Raw genomic sequence first — 20,721 nt, 5'->3', positions numbered from 1 at the left:
CTGGAGCAGCTCCTGGCAGGACCTGTCAACCTATGGAAAGAGGAGCCCACACTGGACCAGGTTTGCTGTCAGGACATGTGACCCCATGGGGGATCCACGATGGAGCAGCTCATCCTGAAGGACTTCCCTTAGAACAGACCCACACTGGAGCAGGGGTTTGGGCTGCTGACAGCTTTGCAGCTCACAGGAGCCCAGTGTGGAGTGACTGCCGTGCCTGCTGCAATGCCGCACAGTGCAGTCCTGCTCCCGGCTCTCTGCAGTAAATCACAAAAGGCCTGTTAAGCTCTGCCTTTTACACTGTTCTGCAACTGTTCTGGCCTTTTTATCCTAAATCAGAAGTGGCTCAGGTGTGTCCAGATGTAAATACTTTTTGCTTTAGCAGTGATTTCTGTGTGAACAGTGCAAAGTCCCAGGCATGTAGACCCCATTGACTGATACCACCAGCTCTGTTTGGGTGGAATGTCCTAGAAGGGACCCACACTCATGCTCCCTTTTGTTCTAATCTCAGGTACATTAAGATTGGGGATAAAGAGTGTGACTTCAACCCTTCTTTTCGTCTCATCCTCCACACAAAGCTGGCAAACCCCCATTTCCAGCCTGAGCTGCAGGCACAGTGCACCCTCATCAACTTCACCGTCACACGAGATGGTTTGGAGGACCAGCTGCTGGCGGCCGTGGTCAACATGGAGAGGCCGGACTTGGAAGAGCTTAAGGTCAGGAGTTTATGTTAATAATACTAATTATTATGTAAAATCAAAGAGAATTTAATGTGCAAGGTCACAGAGATTACCAAGCTCCTCATAAAATGAGGAGATTTCCCTTGAATGCCAAGGCATGGGGAATTCTTCTTCAATGTTTTGTTTTCTTGGTGTTTTGGGAACACTTATTTGGGGACACTCAAACTGCAATTTCAAGAGGTTTTTTTCCTCCAAAAATTTGCTTAAGAGTCTTTTTTCCTACTCCTCTTGGAAAGTGTGATTCCTCATTACATCAGGTTTTTCTGGACTTCACAGGTTTCCTTTTGAAGGTAGGATTGACCTCACTTGGCTTTAGGCATTTATCGTGTAGCATTCCCACTGTAATGACTGGTAATTACATTTTTTCTACTTCTTCCTTCCACTTGTTTGTAACAGAACAAAATGTGTTTTCTCTCTCTCTAGCTCCAGTTTCAAGATAATTTTTAAAAGAAGATCCTTTGTTATAATGGCACATTTAACAATCTAACAAATATGTATAATACTAAATATTTACTGAGAGTGGGAATAAATTTACTGCACATATTCAGTCAGGCCAGGCCAGTTTGGTAATAATCTTTTCATTTAATGAGGTTCTAAAGGATGTTATCTATGCAGCCTTAATGATGCATTCCATTCTAACCAGCCTCATGTGCTAACGAGCCAAAAAATGGCATCAAAAATACATAATGAACAGATTTAATGTGGAAGCTGTGGCTATCTTGCTGGGACTGTGAGAGACCCCAGGCCTCTTGATCAGGCACCAACACAGCACTGGGTTGCAAATGCTACGAGCAGCTGCTTTCCTTTGCTGATTTGCACTGAGGGGGGTTGAGGAGGTGACTACAATTAGCATAGTGGTGTCATTAACTGCTGTCACGTTAAGGACCATTCCTCCTAGCCTTGGCAGCCTCTCTGTTAATGGTTGCTGTCACAATAAGAAAGATAAATTCAATATCATGTGCAGTCAACAAATCTGCAGTTAGGCTCTGAAAATTAGTGAGTTAAAATCAGCAGCACTTCCCTCCCATGCTGTGAGAGAGCTGAGTATGACAAAACACACTGAGTGATGTGAATTGGGAGTTGCATTGTTTGAAGTACCTGCTTCTTCAGGGAGTGTGTGTTGTGGGAGAAGGATGTTGGGCACAGGGCCAGGGAAATGCACCCCTGGGTGCCAGCTATGCCACTGGCTGTGAGGGATATGGGGCTGTAGTCTTGCTTCAGAAAGCACTAAGCAGATACAGATTGGCGTGAGATGTAGTTTTCTTTTAACTTAAGAATATTTGAGACCTTTTTCTCTATATCACCACAGCAAGATAACACCAGAACCCACTCCTCTGTGATTTCCCTTCTGCTACAATCCTTCTGCCCCAACATATCAAGGAGGGAAAAAACAGCCTGGGATTCAAGATGTTCTGCTGTGGGAAGCAGTCAACAAAAATCTCTTCCCTGCTGGGATAAAAGCAGAGACTTGGCTCCTTAGGCATAGTGAGGGCAGCTGGCAGTGGCTGCAGGTGCACTCACCTCTGTGGATGACTGCTGGCCAGAGGCTCAGTACCTCCCTCTGCTCCTTAGTCTATTTATTGAGGTGAAAAAAGTCACTGGGGCTTTTATCTCGTAGCTGTGGAGGGCTCCTTGAAGATACGGATTTGGCTTCCCAAAGGATAGGCCAAATCTTTAGATGTGTTTTAGTCCATCCACTCTACTCTGGAACAAACAGGCATTTGGTGTCTGGGGAAGGTTTAGAGCTCTGGCTTGTGGACAGATGGAGGTGACTCCTCCACAATAGTTACTGAGACCAAAATCTTGTATGGGCAAAGATGGAACACACCTTATTATGTGGAGCCCAGAATTTACATTTAATAACCTAATCAACATTAATCAAAGAGCTATTATTAGTCCAATTATGATAACACTAACATTTAAAGAATGTTTTCTCATCACAGTCTGTTTCCATAATATTTTTCTTCCCGGATTCACAGTTGTTCAGTCTTTCTGTTCCTTCTTGGCTTTGAAGCTCTCTGTATCTGATTGACTGAACTGCACTCATGTTAGTGGGTCTTCAGACTCTGGGACCACATTTGCACCCTACTGTGTTTTGGTTCTAGATACAGATCAATCTGTCCAGAATAACTCCTTGCTCTGACTCTAAATTAAAGACAGGCCAAAGCAGGTTAAAACAGTAGTGGCCTGGCTGTGAGGCAATCACAACTAAGAGAAGATGAAACCAGTTTAGGCCAAGGTAGGCAAAGCAAAGTCCTGAGACCTTCCTTCTCAGGTGAATATAAACCTTCTGGCCTTTAACTAGTCCCATTTGCCATTTCCTTTTGCAAGGATGTCTGTGGTCCATGTGCGGTGAAACTGTCTGTGATCCAGAGAGTCTTACTGAGGCTGGTTTCAGATGTCTCCCACCTTCACCAGGTTTCACCAATTTGACTGAAGTATCTCAAATGGCTTTTGTCTCAAATTCATTGAGAACAGACTTAGGAACAAAATTGTGGCAGCTTGGTTGCAAGCTATACACCATGAGTTAGAGTCCTGCCTCACTGTAAAGTATGTAAGTCCCTGCACATTTAGACTGTGATGGATGGTGTTGACGTTCTTGTTCAGGAAAGAAGATGCTCTGCAGGAAGCAATGTGCCCCCATGGCCAAGAAGGCCAATGGCATCCTGGTATGTATGAGAAGGGCTGTGGGCAGTAGTTCAAGAGAGATTTTCTTGCCCCTCTGCTCTGTCCTCATGAGACCACATCTGGAATATTGTGTCCAGTTCAGGCCCCTCAGTTCCAGAAGGACAGGGAGCTGCTGCAGAGTTCAGTGCAGGGCCACAGAGATGATGGAGTGGAGCATCTCCCTTGTGATGAAAGGCTGAGGGAGCTGGGGCTCTGTAGCTTGGAGGAGACTGAGGTGTGAGCTCATTCATGTTTGCAAATACTTAAAGGGTGGGGGTCAAGAGGCTGGAGCCAGGCTGTTCGCAGTGATGGCCAATGATGGGACAAGGGGCAACGGGTACAAGTTGGAACAGAAGAGGCTCCAAAGAAACACAAGGAAGAATTTGTTCCCTGTTGAGGTGAGGGAGCACTGGAAGGGGCTGCCCAGACAGGCTGTGGAGTCTCCTTCTCTGGAGACATTCAAACTGAGCTGGATGAGTTCCCGTGTGCCCTACTCTAGGTGCCCCTGCTCTGGCAGAGGGGTTGCACTGGATGAGCTTTTGAGGTCCCTCCAGCCCTTAAGATTCTGTGTGATTCTGTGACCACAAATACAGGGATTATTTTGTTTTTTCCCCTCTGCTTTCTAATGTTAAAATAATACAACAAAACCAGCAGAATGGACAAGGAGAGGAAGGGGGCTACTGTGGCTGAGCTGGGAAGGGATTGGTAGTGAATCCTGCAAAACTGTCCTGTGGCTTTGGTCATTTGGTTTGGTTTGGTTTGGTTTTTCATGGAACAAAACTTTGCAGGCTCTGTGAGTAACCTGTTTCCCAGAAGTAGCACTGTTAGATATCAACTGTGAAATAACCGATAATGAGCTCCACTGCAGAAATAAGAAATGATGACCTTGCTACTGCTGAAAACAGCAGCATGATAAAGCTGCAACAGATGCAGGCTGGTGTGGGGAATACAGCATTGTATGCACTTCTAAGGGTGCATTCCAGAAACTGTGTGGTGATTACAAACCATTGGAGCAAAAATCACACACATCCTCATTAATAACTCCAGGGCTTCCAGTCTGTGATCTGGAATAATAGCTTGCAAAATGTCATTTTTCCAAGGCATGCTATGCTCAAATGACAGGAATGCACAAAATTAGCCATGTTAGTTTTGTGTTTCAAGACTTGTAAAATATTCACTACCAGGGGCAAACTCCTGTGTGTGATGCCTACAGAACAGGCCTTTAAAAACAGTCAGTTGTAGCTGAAATACCACTGAAGACATACTTCAGTGCACACTCTACTGAATCCTTGGGTTAACATTAACATGGTATGAATGTGCAGCAAGTGTATGAGATTTCAACCCAAATATTGAGAGATGATTTATTAATTAAAGAGTTAGTTAATGTGCTTGAAAACCTCTGACAACAGAGCAAGTACTGCTGGTTCCCTTATGTGTTGTGGGATTGGAAGAGATACAGGGTCATATTTCCCATTGCTGGGGCTCCTGCAGGCCCTGGAGGTAGTTAGGAGATGTGGTACATTTTACAAAGAAACCCTGTCTTTGGGGCATTAAAACTCTTGACTGAATCTGTCATGTGCCCATTGCCACGGCCCAGAACTTGATTCAATGCCACATGCACCACATCTGCTGCTTTATGGAGCTGGCTGGTTTTTGTGGGGCTATAAACCACTTGAATTTCTCAGTTGTGTAACTCAAACACAGTCTGAGGATTTAAAACTGTGTGTCACACAGTAGTGTTTTACGTAGCAGGGTGTTAGCGATTGACTTCATTTGTGTAGAAGATAGTCATCAGGCTTTTATCTTAGCAGCATCCAAATGAGGTGCCCAGCTTCCCCACAGGATGTTTTCAGTGGTAACACTAAATATGTGTGTTTATAAGAAGACTATATAGTAGAATAACATTTTATACTTGAAATCTGAGAAAGATCCCATTTTCCCAAAGCAGACACAAGGAATAGAACAGTCACATTTCACAGGAGAAAGCCTGTTCTGGAGGATCCATTCAAAAAAGAGCCAGATGAGAGTCTGTTTCCTGCATGAACAGTGTTAATGACCAGTATTTGTGCAGAGAGGAAAACAGAACAAGTGTTTGGGTAGAGAGGAGGCATTTCACAGAAATTGGAAGAATTTGCACCATAATTCAGTGCAAAGATCAAAAGATCTGCCCATGAAGCAAGATAGTTGTTACTGGTCTGTATCTCTGGCTGTCTTTGTGCAGGAGGACTTTGTCTTTGAATGTGCAGCATCCAGCACACTGAGCAAGTGATCCCAGAGAGATCTCAAGGCAAGAATACAAATGAGACCAGCAATCAAGTGAGGCTTGAGCCTGAGTTCTGAGGCTGAGAGGTGGTGTGTTCATCTTGGGACCCAGCTAACCCTGCTGTTGTTTTCACCATCAGATCATAGAGTCGTTTTGGCTGGAAGGGACCTTTAAGATCGTTAAGTCCAGCCTTTTAACTCTGTGGTCTTCATTGTTTCTACAACTGGTGCTGGTGTGTAAAGTGGCAAGTGCAAAGGTTCACCAGGAGAGATGAGAAGCAGCAGGGACGATCCAGGCTGATTTGAGCCCCAAAAATATAGCTAAGATGGAAATGCAGGATACATGTATGAGATGGGGGATGAAGGTCTTTTCTTTCTGACCAATTTCCAGCATTTTAATACATTCCTAGTGAAAGGACTCATTTCTAGTCCTTTCTGTGCTGTTTAAGATTTCTCTGAGTTGATGTTTTGTTGGATATGGAGTAATTCCCAGAGCTCTGCCCATGCCCAGGAGTCGCAGATGTCAGGACTAAGCAATATTGGACTGTGGCAGTTGGCAGTTAGAAGCTTGTTCCCATGTAAAGCTGATTAACCTCTACCACATGTTTTGTGGCTAATACTTTCTAAACTTACCATTTGCAGTCTGATCTGACCAAGCAGCAGAATGGATTCAAAATCACCTTGAAAACATTAGAAGACAACTTGCTCTCTCGGCTGTCATCAGCATCTGGGAACTTCCTGGGAGACACAGCATTGGTGGAGAACTTGGAGATCACTAAACAGACAGCTGCAGAAATTGAAGAGAAGGTACAAAGAAAGTGGTAGCCCAGAGAAAAGCATGTGTGTGCTGTTATCTTTGAAGATTTGTGGGTGGAATTTAACTTCTTTGCTCATCTCTGCCTCATCTGCTAAGTAAATAGCAAAAAGTGGTATAAATGGAAGTGCTCTCCATTCTGGACAGCTTCAGGCCATCTAGTTCTTTGGAGCTTTTGTATGTTAAATGACCTATTTAAAATGAAGAGAAAATGCCAGTACCTGATGTAAAAACAATAAAATTTATACACTGTATCAAGGAAGCTTTAAACTGTTCCAGAATTATCCTGAATACATCACACTTCCTTGATTAAGCTGGATTTTAGTACAGGATGGGGACTGGAATCTGTTGAGTTTGCAATCTCAAGTAAATCTGCAAGAACTTGGTTATGTCATGCCCTTCTATTCCTTGGAGTATAAATCAGTGTTTGTATTAGCTGTGCAATGTCAGCATTGCCACCTACCTCGTTCACCTTGTTACCTAGATGGGGTTAGTTAAATGCTCAGTGGTTTTCCCCTGCAACTGAGGAAACTTGCAGTGTGGTTGTCATGGCAGAATTGCCATAGGACTCCTGTATGGCCACTCTCAGCTGCTTCCCTCCACAGTCCTCCCATAGTCACAGCCCACACTTGTCTTCCTCCAGCCCACTGGCCTGTGCTGCCTTGGATAAGTGACCTGAGTGCTGGATTTGGTCTGGAAATGCCTCTCAGTTCCCAGTAGCTCCAGTGATCAAAGAACTAAGTGATCTTCCACATGAAAGACTGGAATGATTTTTGCTAGCCCTTTGTGGTACACCAGCTCCCTAAGGAGGCTTTGCTTAAACCCCCAAAGGGGATGTTGAAGGATTGTTTTGACATAACAAGCATCTCCCTTTTAAAGCAGGTATTCTTGAAGTACTTCAATTTCTAACCAAGCTGTGATTGTAAAGCTGGTCACTGCCACCTCTGTCTCTCATTTTACTTCATTTATTAATCATTTTGGGGATGAAATATACAAAACTTAGTTGCCTAAGTGTAAGCTAGACTCTGGGTTGGCTTTATAGTCAGTGGAGAAACATGGATGCTGCCAGAAGGGGAACTCATGTGGTAAAGACAGATGATTCATGACACATGCAGATGCTTGTTTCTGCAGCAGGCATTCAAGCTGCTCTTTGGGAGACTTGGATCTTACAATCCATCATTGCTCACAATGTGCAAACAGGTTCATCCCACAGATCCCAACAGATTAAGGCCCAGTCTGTACTTTGTTGGAAGGGTTTGATGTGCTCCAGTCAGGTGTGCTTGCACCAGTTTAGGTTGTGGCAGAGGGGGGAATTTGGTGAGGACTGTGATGGCTTGTACAACGTGTACTGAGTTCTATTCTGCAACATTCCTGTTGTGTGGGGCTGGATCAGCATTGGCTCAGCAGCATGTGGCTGTGTTGCAGGACATTTATGACTGTACACAGCCACATCCTAAAATACTCCCTGAGAGGCTTGAGCTTGTCACTTTATGCTGCTGAAGTGGAATGAAAGAATGAACAGGACTGAAATAATAATGAGGTGATGTATCTGCCAAAAGGATTTTCACCATGTCCATCACAGCAGCTCTGCAGACACCTGGACAGCAAGATAGGGGTGTGTTAAATGCTGGTGAAGAAAGACAGCAAATAGCTGTTATAAATTAGCAGTTCTCAGCCTTGGGGAAAGCTGCCTTGAAAGCAGCAGTAAGTCTGTTCAGGCCTGTGCTATTAATGACCTGCACAAGAGGGGGGCAATTAACAGGAGAAACTCATTGGTGAGAAAAACAATTCCCGTTAGTAAAGAGCAGGGATCCTAGTGAGAAGCCTGGAGGGGGCTGGGGATAATAGAGGACTGAGCAATAGGGTGGTAAATGCAGTTAAATGGAGGATGTGCCAGAGGAAGGGGGTGCTAGGGGCAGGTGGCCCAGCCTGGCTGCAGGGCAGATGGGAGGCCAAAGGCTGCATGCTGCTAGGCCTGGCAGCTCTGGGGCAGATGTCAGCCCTCCCCTGGGCTCCCTGCTGCATTCACAAAGGTATTTGCACAGTAATTTTGTTCTCTGTTTTCCTCCTAGGTGCAGGAATCTAAGGTGACAGAAGCCAGGATTAACGAGGCCAGAGAGCACTACAGGCCTGCTGCTGCACGGGCCTCTCTGCTGTACTTCACCATGAACGACCTCCACACTATCCATCCCATGTACCAGTTCTCTCTGAAGGTATCGACCCCGAGATCCATGGGCTGCACCACAGCTGTGGGAGGCACTGCTGCTGCTTCTCTCTCTTACTGAGGTTCAAAGTCATCATTCTGGATATCTTAGGAACATAGAATTGTATTGTTTGGAAAAGATCTTTAAGATCAAGTCCAACCCCTCAGCACCTCACCTCCACAGCTTTGGGATCCCTCCAGGGCTGGGCACTCCCCCAGCTCCCTGGGCAGCCTGGCACAGGGGCTGACACCCCTCTCAGGGAAACAGTTCTGCCTCAGCTCCAATCTCAACCTCCCCTGGGGCAACTTGAGCCCATTTCCTCTTGTCCTGTCACTTTTTACTTGGAAGCAGAGACTGACTCCCAGCTTATTGTCAGGGAGTGTCAGAGAGTGCTCCTGTCTGCCCTCAGCCCCGTCTTCCTCAGCCTCAACACCCCCATTCCCTCAGCCCCTCCCCAGCCCCTTGTGCTCCAGCCCCTTCCCCAGCTCAGTGCCCGGCTCTGGCCATGCTGCAGCCCCTCAGTGTCCCTGTGGCAGTGAGTGAGGGGCCCAGCACTGAACACAGCACTCAAGGTAAATCTCAGATAACTGCTAGGGATATTTGAACTCCCAGACAAAAAGGTCATCTAACTTAAACTATTCCGCTGATTCAGTTTTATGGAAAAGTTTCCTGTAATTTATTTCTTTGTGTGTCTACTCAGCATACATTACTCCTAACTTGTGTTGCATAATGTTTAGCACTCTTTGGGAAAGATTTATCCAACATGTGCTGCAAACACTGAGCAGAGTGTGTTCATCACTGCCCTTGGTGGAAGGAGCAGATTTTCAGCAGTGTCTTCAGAGACACATTAAGAAATAGTCTGAATGCCAAAAGAAAAGCCCTTCTGTGTTGAGAAGCGAGTGAGGGCCAGAGTCCCTGCTCATCTCTGAATTTGCCAGTCCTCCCACCACGAGTGGCCAGATTGGAATCAAGTTAGATAAGCCCTAATTTGCTTTTCTTTCTTTGTCTCTGATTCCTTCTAAGCAGTTGAAGTGGTGTGCAAAGACACAGTCTCACTAAGGCATGCATTAACATCCTCTATTACTGAAGTAATAGAAGTTTCTAAGTTAACAGGAATTGCCTCAGACCTTAACACTTATCTAATACCTTGATGTTGAAACAGTCTTGACTTCCCAAATGACACACTATTAAAAGATGACATCACTCTCTAAACACAGTCCTGTCTCACTGTGACCTAAACAGAGTCCTGTGCTGATGAGACCACATCACCAGGGATTTACTGCCACATTCTTTAAGAAAGTGATTCCTACTTTAATCTCTACAACCCAAGAAAGGTCTCAAGCAGCTGAGCTTTCTGAAGCTTGGATGCTTCCTACACTACAGTTACAAAAGCATTTCAAGTAGTCAACTGCATGGTGTGAAATCTAAGGTGAGGTTAGTGTCTGTGTGTGGTGGATATGAAAGAACAGCTGGCCGGTGCATGACTTAATGTCCACTGCCTTTTGGTAGGGCTCACACATGTGCTCATCTGCAGTCTGAAGGGCTGTGTTTCTGCTCTTCTCACAGGGTTGTGTGGCCATCAGAGAGACAAGCAAGCCTACAGCCTAAAAAGTCCTTAGGCTAGAAGTCCAGATGGGATTTCTGGGTGTGTTACCACCTTGCACTGGCAGGTTCAGCTATAGGCACGCTCGTAACGGCTGTATGAACACCCTGATGGGAACCATGCAGGCAGACAGACCACCTCCTGCCTTGTGCTCTTAAAATGAATGTAGAAGAGACATAGCCAAAGAGTCTGTGCTCCAAAGGCCTTGCTACTTTTCTGTCCTAACTAAATAGACTATTCTTCCCTGCACAGCAAGTGTAGCTCTGTAGTATGTGGACATGTTGGAGAACTAGGTCCCTGCTTTCAAGAACATTCCCACTTGTAGTTGTTCTCACCAGAACACCTGGAGCACATTGCCAGCATGACAGGTTGATTTCAATGTAATTATTACCACTATTAGTAGTGGTGCTGAACTATCCCAGTTGTCATGTGGCAGCAGAGCCCAGGGAGAAGCCAGTAGCTTTTGTGGGAATGAGACCATGGCCTTGTTTTCCAAGTTTGTTGACTATCTTAGAGACACTTGTGCTTCTCTTTATGGCAGGTGTGAATAGACAGAGATTCTACTTCCCACAACGGAGGAGCTGGATCTTTAGGCTGAAATATATGACCAGTAGTGAATTCATAGTTCATTGCTTTGTATTTGAGCATCGCTTCCTCAGTTGTTTTCTATTCCTTAACTGATAGGAAATGGGATTTCTTTCAAGCCATCCCCTCTGTCATTGAAGCTGCTTTAGCAGGAGGTCTCTCTTCTTGTGCTCTGCATATACTTCCCAAGACATCTTGGAAGTTGATGTCCCTGAGCAGCTTCTGAGGGTCTGCTGGAGTAAAAATGGAAGTGCAGTACTCTTGCCTTTGCAGAGCAGTCTCAATAGGTCTGGTCAGTAAAGCCCGAGGGCCTTTCATGTTATTTACCAAAGGGTTCTGGTTGTAATGTTTTAATAAATGGAAGACCTTACTTTCTTTTCATTATAGGAGAATTGTGGTTTTGGGATGAGGAGTTAAATGAAATGGCATTCTGGTCTTCCAAACAATTTCTTACCTTGACAAGTGACCTGGAAAAAGTAATTGAGAAGAGAGTACAATATTTTGAGCCTCATGCACAAAGAAGCTTTTCTTTTTGATAGCTACAACTCACATGTTGAAATCATTTTAACAGGAAAACGTAGAGAATATCTTTTGTACAAGGGTGCCCTTTGAAGGATTCATTCCTTACACATACATAATAGATCCAGGAGTTTCTGAATCTACATCTTCTGCATTTTGTTTGCTTTATGGTTTCCAGTTACCATTAGCAATGTGTATAAATACATAGAAAATTATCGGGTGAAACGTTTTCCTCTGATAAATTTTGACGACAGGTCATAAAACATTGTGCAAAGATGCACAGAGATTGGTTTAAAATCCTTGCCACACAGCTAGAAGCCCGTTATAAATTAGAGCACACAAGATTTATATCCTGCTCTGCAGCATGTTTTAACACAATTTAAAGAAATGTTGAGCTGGAAAACGCATTCTGCAGTTACTTAATAATGCAGTAGGTATCAGTGTTACTTTAATTTGTTGAGGCATCATTTTTCCTTTGTAGAACCCTAAAAATAATGCTGCCAATGCAATCACTCCTCATCCAGTTGGTGCCAGTAATTTCTATTGGCCTGATTATTTCCTGGTAGCTGGGTCCCACTGTAAGGAGCCTTTGCATTGCTGATTGGGATCTGGACTTTTGGTTTTTCTTTCTCTGGTGGTATTTGATGATTTGCTAACGGGTTTTCTTCGGACAGCTCTGAAAGGGGTTTTTGTATCTCTTCTTGTTTAGATCAGATATGTTGTTACAAGAATCTTTAGTATCTTATATATGAGCATTGTTCTTGGTGCATGCACTCATCCCTGAGGGGACTTTACTGACCAGTTAATCCCACTTCCACAAAATGTAGGCCTACCTGCCCTTCTCATCCAGTCCTTTACTGAATCCAGACAGTGAAATGCTCATGAGGCTTCTTTGTTTGGTTTTTTGTAAGTTTTTAGGGGAATTGCTTTTTTCTAAGTTGAAACATTTGTGAAATGGGAGGTGTGCTTTCCTCTGGGAACACCTGTCTTTTGGCTCAGCATCTGCAGAGAAAGTAGACTGTGCAATCCCTGTGAGAGAGCACACTTGGTCAGAGAAATGTTCCCTGTATCCATTCTGGCTTAACTTCATCAGCCTATCCCTGCAGTACCTTCTCAAGCCTAATGAAGTGCAAAGTCAATGTCATCATTGCCTGGCTGTATGTTCCTGAAAAAGCAGCTAAGGGCAGATACAGGGTCTGGTCCCTAGATGTGCTCCCGTGTCTCCTGGAGCTGCTGGGCCACACTGCTGGGCAGATGGGAATGCTTTGGTTTTGGCTCCAGAGATGCAACATCTGAGTTGGCTTCACTCAATGCAACACTTCAGGTGATACCCAGGAGCATGCAAAGAGCATCTAGAACCAACCTATGTCCTTCTGTATCTCCCTTCCTAGGCATTCAGCATTGTGTTTCAGAAAGCCATTGAGAGGGCAGCTCCAGATGCGAGCCTGGCAGTGCGCGTGCTGAACCTCATCGACAGCATTACCTTCTCCGTGTTCCAGTACACAACCCGGGGGCTCTTTGAGTGTGATAAATTGACCTACACCACTCAAATTACCTTCCAGGTAAACACCACCATTGCATGCAATATATGTGCAGTGATTGATTTCACAGGCAAAGATATTGACATGCAGGGAAAGCTGAAACTGTCACAGCTATGGCCTTCAGCATCGGAGTAGCTAATGCAAGGGCTGGGGAACTGATTTTCTCCTCTGCCTCTCTTACTGATAACAGTCACAGATTCTGTGTTTGATTTGCATTATGCTGACAAATGGTTGTTTGAGAGAGTAATACCTGCTCACAGGACCTGAAAAAAAGGGCAAAGCAAGCTGGCCTTGAAGGCTTATTGGTTTTATCCTGAAGGAATGTTTGCTACATAGCTGCTTTTGTCTAGTAAGTATAATTTTTAGTCTACAATCAGAACAAGGAGACCTTTGTATACCCCTCTGCTGAAATCAAATTCAATCAATAAATGGTGCTGGGCATGATGTTGCGAGGTTGTTACTGAGTTTGTGCAATGATTGACTGTGTAAATGCCCTGACACATAGGATACAGCTATAAACCAAGTTGGAACTGCTGAAACACTGTGCAAGCCTTGTGGTTAACCTTGGTCTGCTGATTGCCATGATTTGTTTTTAATTCTACAGAATAAATCAATATGTGTAAAAGGAAAAGTAAGTCTATATATATATATGCACACACATGTACAATATAGAGATATATATACAGTATACATATATATACACAGATGTATAAAAATGGAGTCTAGAAAGAGTTTTTGTTAATAAATAATCCATGTGTAAAAATTCAGTTTGTATTTCGCAATGTCAGCCTTAATTCTGACCCAGAGGATACCTCCATTTACCAATACATACCTCTGAATAAAGTCTTTAAGTAGCACACATTGTGCTTGTAACTACACTAAGCATTAAAAATAGTTAATAGGTCACTTTAAGCTGCCAGGAAAATCAGCATCTGCAGGTTCAGTGTGTGCAGACAGTTCAGTGATGAGGAGTCTCCCATATAAAAGAGCAGCTGGTTCCTGAACTGAGCACCTCATTACTACCATAGCTGGGGGAGATGCCACTTCAGATGCTGTTGCCCAGAAGGCAATAATGAGGTGTCCTCTAGGTTCTGTGACAAGGATATGACAAACCACTCCAGCACTGGATTTTGGGATCTGAGAGGCTGAGATTTCAGAGGTCTGACAGTGCCCTTGGAGCAGTGGCTCCAGCTGGGCTCATGAGCCTGTATAGCTTTCTGGAATTAAACACTGCTTTGGCAGTCTTACTCCATGTATTCCCAAAGCCACTGGTGGTGGTAAAAACACTGGTAGTACCTGAAAGGCTCAGGTGATCTCCAGTGTTTGAGACTTCAGGGACCTTCTTATTCTCAAAGGGTTTTTTTGTTGTTGCTGTTTGATTTGTTTGTATGTTTGGTTTTCAAAACACTCTGAGTATGTCTCCATTTACTTTCAAAATGGAACAAGATAGTGAGAGATGGACAGACCTTGTCATGCCCCAGAGATGAATGCTCTGGTTTCTTTCAAGAGAGTTTTCCCTTCTCTAGCTGCAGGTATCAAGCAGAAGGACCTGCAGCACACCCCACAGCCCATATGTCTGCTGGCAGGGACTTCTCAGTGTGCTACCTATGAACTTGGGTAACAGCCCTTGCTACAGAGTTTTCCCAAACTTTGGTACTTTTATGTTGCTATTCTCCATACTCCTTCCTGGTTGCCTTTTGAGGAGACCCAAAACACCTGTATAGTATGTTTCATCACACTCCTCCAACACGAGGCACTGTGTAATTTTTAGCCACACATTTGTCAGCTAGATGAGTTGAAGGATTAATCTGATAAAGTATATTGCTGCTCTGTATCCTGACTGCTCACAGTTATCTTATTTGTTTGGAATTACAGATACTTCTGATGAGTAAAGAAATCAACATAGTAGAACTGGATTTCCTACTAAGATACCCAGCACAGACCCAAGTCACAAGCCCTGTGGAGTTCCTGTCTAATCACTCCTGGGGAGGAATCAAGGTATCTGCTTCACCTGAACTGTGTGAAATCAGCATTCCTTCTCCTCTAAATGCTTTTCAGAAGCCTTCAGGTTAGTCCTTATGGCATTTGGTGAACAAAGTTCTGACCATACAGGAGAAGAAGCACAAAACTGCCACAGAAATGAAGAGTCCTCTAGGTACACGACTGACCTTGTGGGCTTTTCATTACTCTGCCCCTGATGATCTGTGTGTCCCCAAGAAGGTGATTTTTCCCTCTGATATTTAGACTTCTCTCTCTATAAGTAAGAGATGATAATATCCTATTTTTTGTGGTCAAAGGTTGTAAAGGACATGGAGATCTTCACTGTACTGGGAGAACGTAGGAATTTAAGGTAGATGTGACCATCTGCAGAGATGGTGCTGGGGATAGTGACAGCTGACAGGCCTCTTACAGAAAAATGCTGTCATGGCAATGAGAAGGTCTAACAGCTGCCATATATTTGGAATGAGAGATGAGGAAGAGCATCCCAAAGAGATGTGAGTTATCTCATCTTTACTCCTGTTTGTCAACAAATGTGTATTGTGCTGGTTTCCAACTTGATTCAGCAGGCTATAATTTGTTTTCTGGAAGGGGTTAAAGTGTTCTTCGGGTTGGGCAGGCTCATTCACACCTCCTTGGGTCTGAGATTGTATCTTTTGTTTTACTGTGGCCTCTGTCAGTCTCTGGCACCTGCTGTGATTTAAGAATCAGTTTGATTTATAGTATGCTGCCTGGGCAGGTCGTTTCTTTGGTACTCTAAAGTAGAGAGTGAAGACATCCTGGTTTCATTGGGATAGATCTCAGATTTTCATCTGAGACATTGGGTTTTCCTTTGCTCTCCCTTCTGCTGTGCTGCAGAGAGAATGTATCTGGTTCCTGGAGAATGATTAGAAAAAATACCTTCATCCAAGCCCAAGACACCTCTGATATTCTTTTCCTGTTTGTATTGTTTTGTAGAGCTTTGCAGAGTTTTGCAAGTGCAGGGCACCTGCTTATGGTGCCACATGCCTTTCCAGGGAAGCACATGCTATGCTGTGCTTCACTTGGCAAATACTGTCTGTTAAGGTCCTATGGAGTTGGAGCTCTTAAGTTGCAGGCTCCAGTTTAGAAGTCAAATGCAGCTGATGTTTCTAACCCAGGTCACCCATAGCATCAAGTGGTAGTGGGGAACAATTCATGTTAGATCTGTCTACCCTGACCAGGAGTGAGCTTCTTCCTTTTCACTGTCAGTGAGGATGAGGCCCTTGTCTCACGCTGCACTCACACACAATGTAGCTCGTGGTGAAAATGTCATGATCACATTTTCAGCCATAGAATAAGCTTGGAACTTCTCACTAAACCAGCCCTGTTCATCTTCTAAAAGGAGTATTTCCATAATATCAGAGGGATTAAAAAACCCTCTACACTCTTTCTTTAATCATCTTATTTCAGTGGTGGCATTTTGCTGTCCAGACAACAACAATTTTAGGTTTGCTTTTCCTCTGAAGACAAATTAAATGGACACTTAAGGGCAGCACAGAGAATCAGGGGAAGTCAGCCATCAAGCCCATGAAATACTTTGTTTTGAAACAGAATATTTTGTGTTTGAGCTGTGCAGCCTCTGTGGATTGTAGATGGACATATATATTATTGCTTGAAATCTCAGGCCTTCCCAGCTCTGCTTTGTCTCTGCCCATGCTCAACATGTGAATACATTTAATTTCCTCTGGAGTCCTCTGGGTTGTCATCTTCACTTCACCACATGGCTTTATTCTACTTCAGTCCTCTAAGTTACCTCTGGAAGATGAACTTCGTTCCACCATAGATTTCAGAGATTTCAGGCTCTGATTATCATTTTGGAGATCCTTTTATGCACCTTAGGAAACATTACTCTTGTAGTGCCCAGGGTGCCTTTGCTAGTTCTGCCTGCAGATACTACATTCTCCAAGCAGACCCCTTCTAAGTTTGCAGTGAGTTTTCTCTGTTAGTCCCTTCTGTGCTGGCCAGATCCATTTGTGGGGGGAGAAATAGCCTTTCATGTTCTCTGTGTGCTTCATCGTGATTGTTGCGACTGCATCATTGCTGTGATGGAGTTGGTACAGTTGCCAGCTCTGGGTCATAAATACCAGAAGGAACATCAGCTCCCAGTCATTCATTCTTCAGACTTCATTCTTGCATCTGTGTTTGACATATGCAGGAGAAGAGGCATTTCTGTGCATAGAGTACCAAAGTACATAGCATACTGTGTCAAAGCCTGCTTTGAGACCAGCTGCAAAGAGCAACTTCTACTGATCAGAACTCAAACATTGTCAGTAGCATCATTGAACAAGATCTTCACCCTTTTCCATCAGCAGCCTCCACAGCTTCATCCTCACCAGCAGCTTGCACTCCATGATCCCTTGGCCATCCAAAACTGGTGCAGTGTTGGGTGTGTATCTTGTGGCCATCATACACGTGGAGTAGGTGGAGACTTGTCCTGAGGTAGGCAGGGACTGAGAGCGGGTTGGCACCTGAGGTGTTGCTTTGCAATAACCAGTTCTCTTTGAGAGGAGCCCTTCCCACTCAGCTTCCTCTCTCCCACCGAGTCTCCTGGGATTTGTGGTTGAGATGGGAACTATGTGATGGCAAGCAATGCTGCTTTGCATCTGTGCCTTCTCTGTCAGGATGCAAATGTGCCCACATGTGCTGCCCATGTCAGGTGTCTGCAGCCTCGTGCAGTGCATCCACTGTCCCCATGAACTGCACCTCTTGAAGACCTGCACTCACTGGTCAATAACCTGTACCAATTGTATGTGTTTCACGATTTTCAGACAGTGGATTCTATATCATCAGATGCTGAATACTCTTCAGATTGTCTTTTGTGATGATTGTGGTATTGATTCACTGTAAATAATAGAGCTGGTGTCAACGTTTTTAGTGTTTATGTTCTATTAATGTGTGTTGGTTTATTAGCCTTTGAGTTTTTGGCAACTCCAGCTACTTGAGGCACAGTTTTAGTACAATCACATTTTGTCACAGACTGCTATAATTAGGTTAATTAGTCATGGCTTCTACACAGCTTATTAGCAGGCTAAAATCTCCTTTTCTTTCATCAGGAAGATTAAGTGCTGTAATAAATTGTTTCTTCAACAAAGCTTGAGCAAAGTAAATTTCAGATCTGTATTCCACATTCAGAATGGACTGATTTTTCACAGGGACACTGAAAATGCTCCTGCACAGAGTGCCTCCTTTGCCAGGGGTTTCAAACCAAGACAGTAGTGCCAAAAGAAATCAATATTGATATTTGTGCCCATTCTGTGCCTCACGTTATTGGACACGTTAACTTCAAAGGAAACCTCACTAAATGTTAAAGACTTTGGGCATGCAAATAGCCTTGTGTGACTTGCCTTATTATTTATTGTTGTTTGATTAATAATATCATAATAGTAGCAAAATAATAATTAATTAATAATAAATAGTAACAGTGATGGTAAGAATTCATACTAACAGTCCTTTGCAGTTGTGCAGCTGTTTGCAGCTCATGATACTGGAGCACCAGACATAGATTTGTGGTTTAGTCTTCCAGCTTCTAAGTTCAGTGAACAGTTTCACAGAGCTTTCTGCCAGGGGAGCTCAATATTTACCACTGAAGGAAGGAACCCACGTACCTGTCCAGAAGGGCATGGTTTGTAGGGAGGGGTAATATCTTTTATTAGATCTGCTCATAGACTTGGGGAAAAAAAATAGGTGATTTCAGGCTTTTTAGTGCTTTGTTTAAAGCCTGAAACAGGAATTGAATTCAAACTAAGAGCAGGTGGAGAAAAACTGCTCTGAGCTTGGCTTGATTCTGTTCATTAGTCAGCCTATATGGGAGAAAAAGTACTACCTGTGGAGCCTCTGTGGAGGCACATTAGTTAGCTCTGAAGCAAGGAGAGATGTTAGCAAAGGACACAGTCATTAGCCTCAGTGCAAATACTGCCTCTGGGTCATTGGAGGGGTTAGTTAAAAGCAGGGAGGGGAGAGAATTGTGTCATTTAATGAAAGTAGTGCCTTTACTGAGTCCCTGCTTCTGCTGTTCAATAGAGTAGGTCTTTCCAGTTCTAAGGCCTGGGTTTTTTTGCAGGTACTTGATAATGATCTCTTGAGAAGTTGAAAGCATTCTTTTGTTTGTAATGAGGTTTTCTGTCCTTTTTTCAGTTCCCTTTATTACAGTGTGTTATACTTTCCTCACCCTCTGTGTCCCCAGTGCCTGGCTTGAAACTTTTTATTTCTATGATACTTGTGAAAAACTGTTTTGTGTCCATGGCTTCTGACTTGGCTCCTGGTTACCTGCCAGTAAATGTCTGGATACACCTTAGACCACAAAGGTACAACAAGGCTACTGGTTGAACTGCCCAAAAGGTGAGGCCACAGCTGTGTGCAAGTGACCATTTTTATATTCTTCTTGTGTGGTTGAGCTTAGTGTAGAAAGAACACAGAGGTTGTCTTCTGTAGGGTTTCCCCCCCATTCTTCCCTTCTTTTCCTCACTGGGAGATCTCCAGTGTCATAAGACAACAGTGTTGAGATCTAGATTGATTCTTTGAATCAATGCACGGTGGTTCCTTCAACCCTGTGTGAAACTCAGTGGGTTTTCTGAGCTGTTCTGCAGTTATCCCCAGGGCTGACAGAGAGCTCATGTCATAGTTCTGCTCTGAGCATGGATATATAAATGACATCATTGGGTTTTATGGTTGTTGAGTCTTCCAAACTAGATCTAGATTCAAAAGTAAAATGGCATAGCAGTAGTTTTCTGGCCCTGGTAGCAGCTGAATCCACACTGTGAAATTCCCAGCACCTTCCAAACCAGAGAAACATCATGTAATATGTGGGCAGTCTCTACATGTCCTACCTCTAGGCTATGTTCAGGCATTTTCTGAGAGCAAGCAAAGTTAAATGTGAGCTAGCAAGATACTAGAAAACTGTGTGTCTCATGGTGAGTTCATGCCTGGGTCTCTTCTGTAGCCACAGATTCAGGAGCACATCAGTATGCAAGAAAAAAAGCATGTGCCTTCTTCTCACTGCATAGGTATGCTGGGGCCTGAGGTAGGCAGATAGAAACTCCTTCTACCCATAGTCTGGGATAACCTTACTCTGGAACAGCTTTATAGATGCATGAGTGTGGTTTGAGTCCTGAGCTAAGACAATTGACCCTTCAGTAGGGCTTAATTAGCTTAGGCAAAGCCTCTCACAATACAGAGTTATGCATCAGTGCCCAGTGCCAAAATACCATGCTTGTGTTTCTCAAGGCTTTAGCAGAGCAGTTTGTATTTGCCTAGGGAAGTTCATATGGACTGGCACAAGCTGGGCTCTTCTTGAGCTTCACCACTACTAATAAGGCCAGTGGTCCTGCCTTTACAGTCTTCATTTTCATGGTTGCCTTGGTCAAAACTAGCCCTTTTCTAAGATGAGAGTGGTTCTCAGGCCACTGAGACCAGCTGGGGGAATGGATTTTCCTGTGACCCCAGTGATCTGTGCTGTCAGATTCTCCTGTGCTCCACTTCTCCAGCTCCTTGACCTTCCTGGGGACCTGTGCCCATGTTTCCTCACGACCTTGTGCCTCCTGCAGAGCTGCAATCCCTAACTAACTCTATGTGCATCCAGCTCTCAGCACAGCAGCCTGTTCCCACTGGCTGGGTGCAGGCAGCTCTCATCTCCTTTGCACAGATATGCATTTCCCAAGGCTGATTTTCTTTGTGATATTTTCTGCAGCTCCTCTTCTTTGCTGAATGCAGATGTGTCCCATAGGATGAGGGAAGCTAGTTAATACACAGCAAGAATACACCTGGCCAGCTT

At 44.1% G+C, this 20,721-nt stretch overlaps 1 protein-coding gene across 1 annotated transcript in view; it reads left to right on the top strand.

Moving 5' to 3' along the window:
* DNAH9 (dynein axonemal heavy chain 9) overlaps nt 1–20,721 on the top strand; it is a 190,041-nt gene that overhangs the window by 118,102 nt on the left and 51,218 nt on the right. The window contains exons 55-59 of the mRNA XM_062011180.1: nt 509–713; nt 6,309–6,473; nt 8,553–8,693; nt 12,783–12,953; nt 14,808–14,930. Of these exons, the coding sequence (XP_061867164.1) occupies nt 509–713; nt 6,309–6,473; nt 8,553–8,693; nt 12,783–12,953; nt 14,808–14,930 (805 nt within the window). The remainder of the gene's footprint in view (nt 1–508; nt 714–6,308; nt 6,474–8,552; nt 8,694–12,782; nt 12,954–14,807; nt 14,931–20,721) is intronic.

Source organism: Colius striatus, chromosome 18 (genome assembly GCF_028858725.1).
Source record: "Colius striatus isolate bColStr4 chromosome 18, bColStr4.1.hap1, whole genome shotgun sequence".
Lineage (NCBI taxonomy): Eukaryota > Metazoa > Chordata > Aves > Coliiformes > Coliidae > Colius > Colius striatus.
This window is presented reverse-complemented; position numbering and strand designations above follow the sequence as displayed.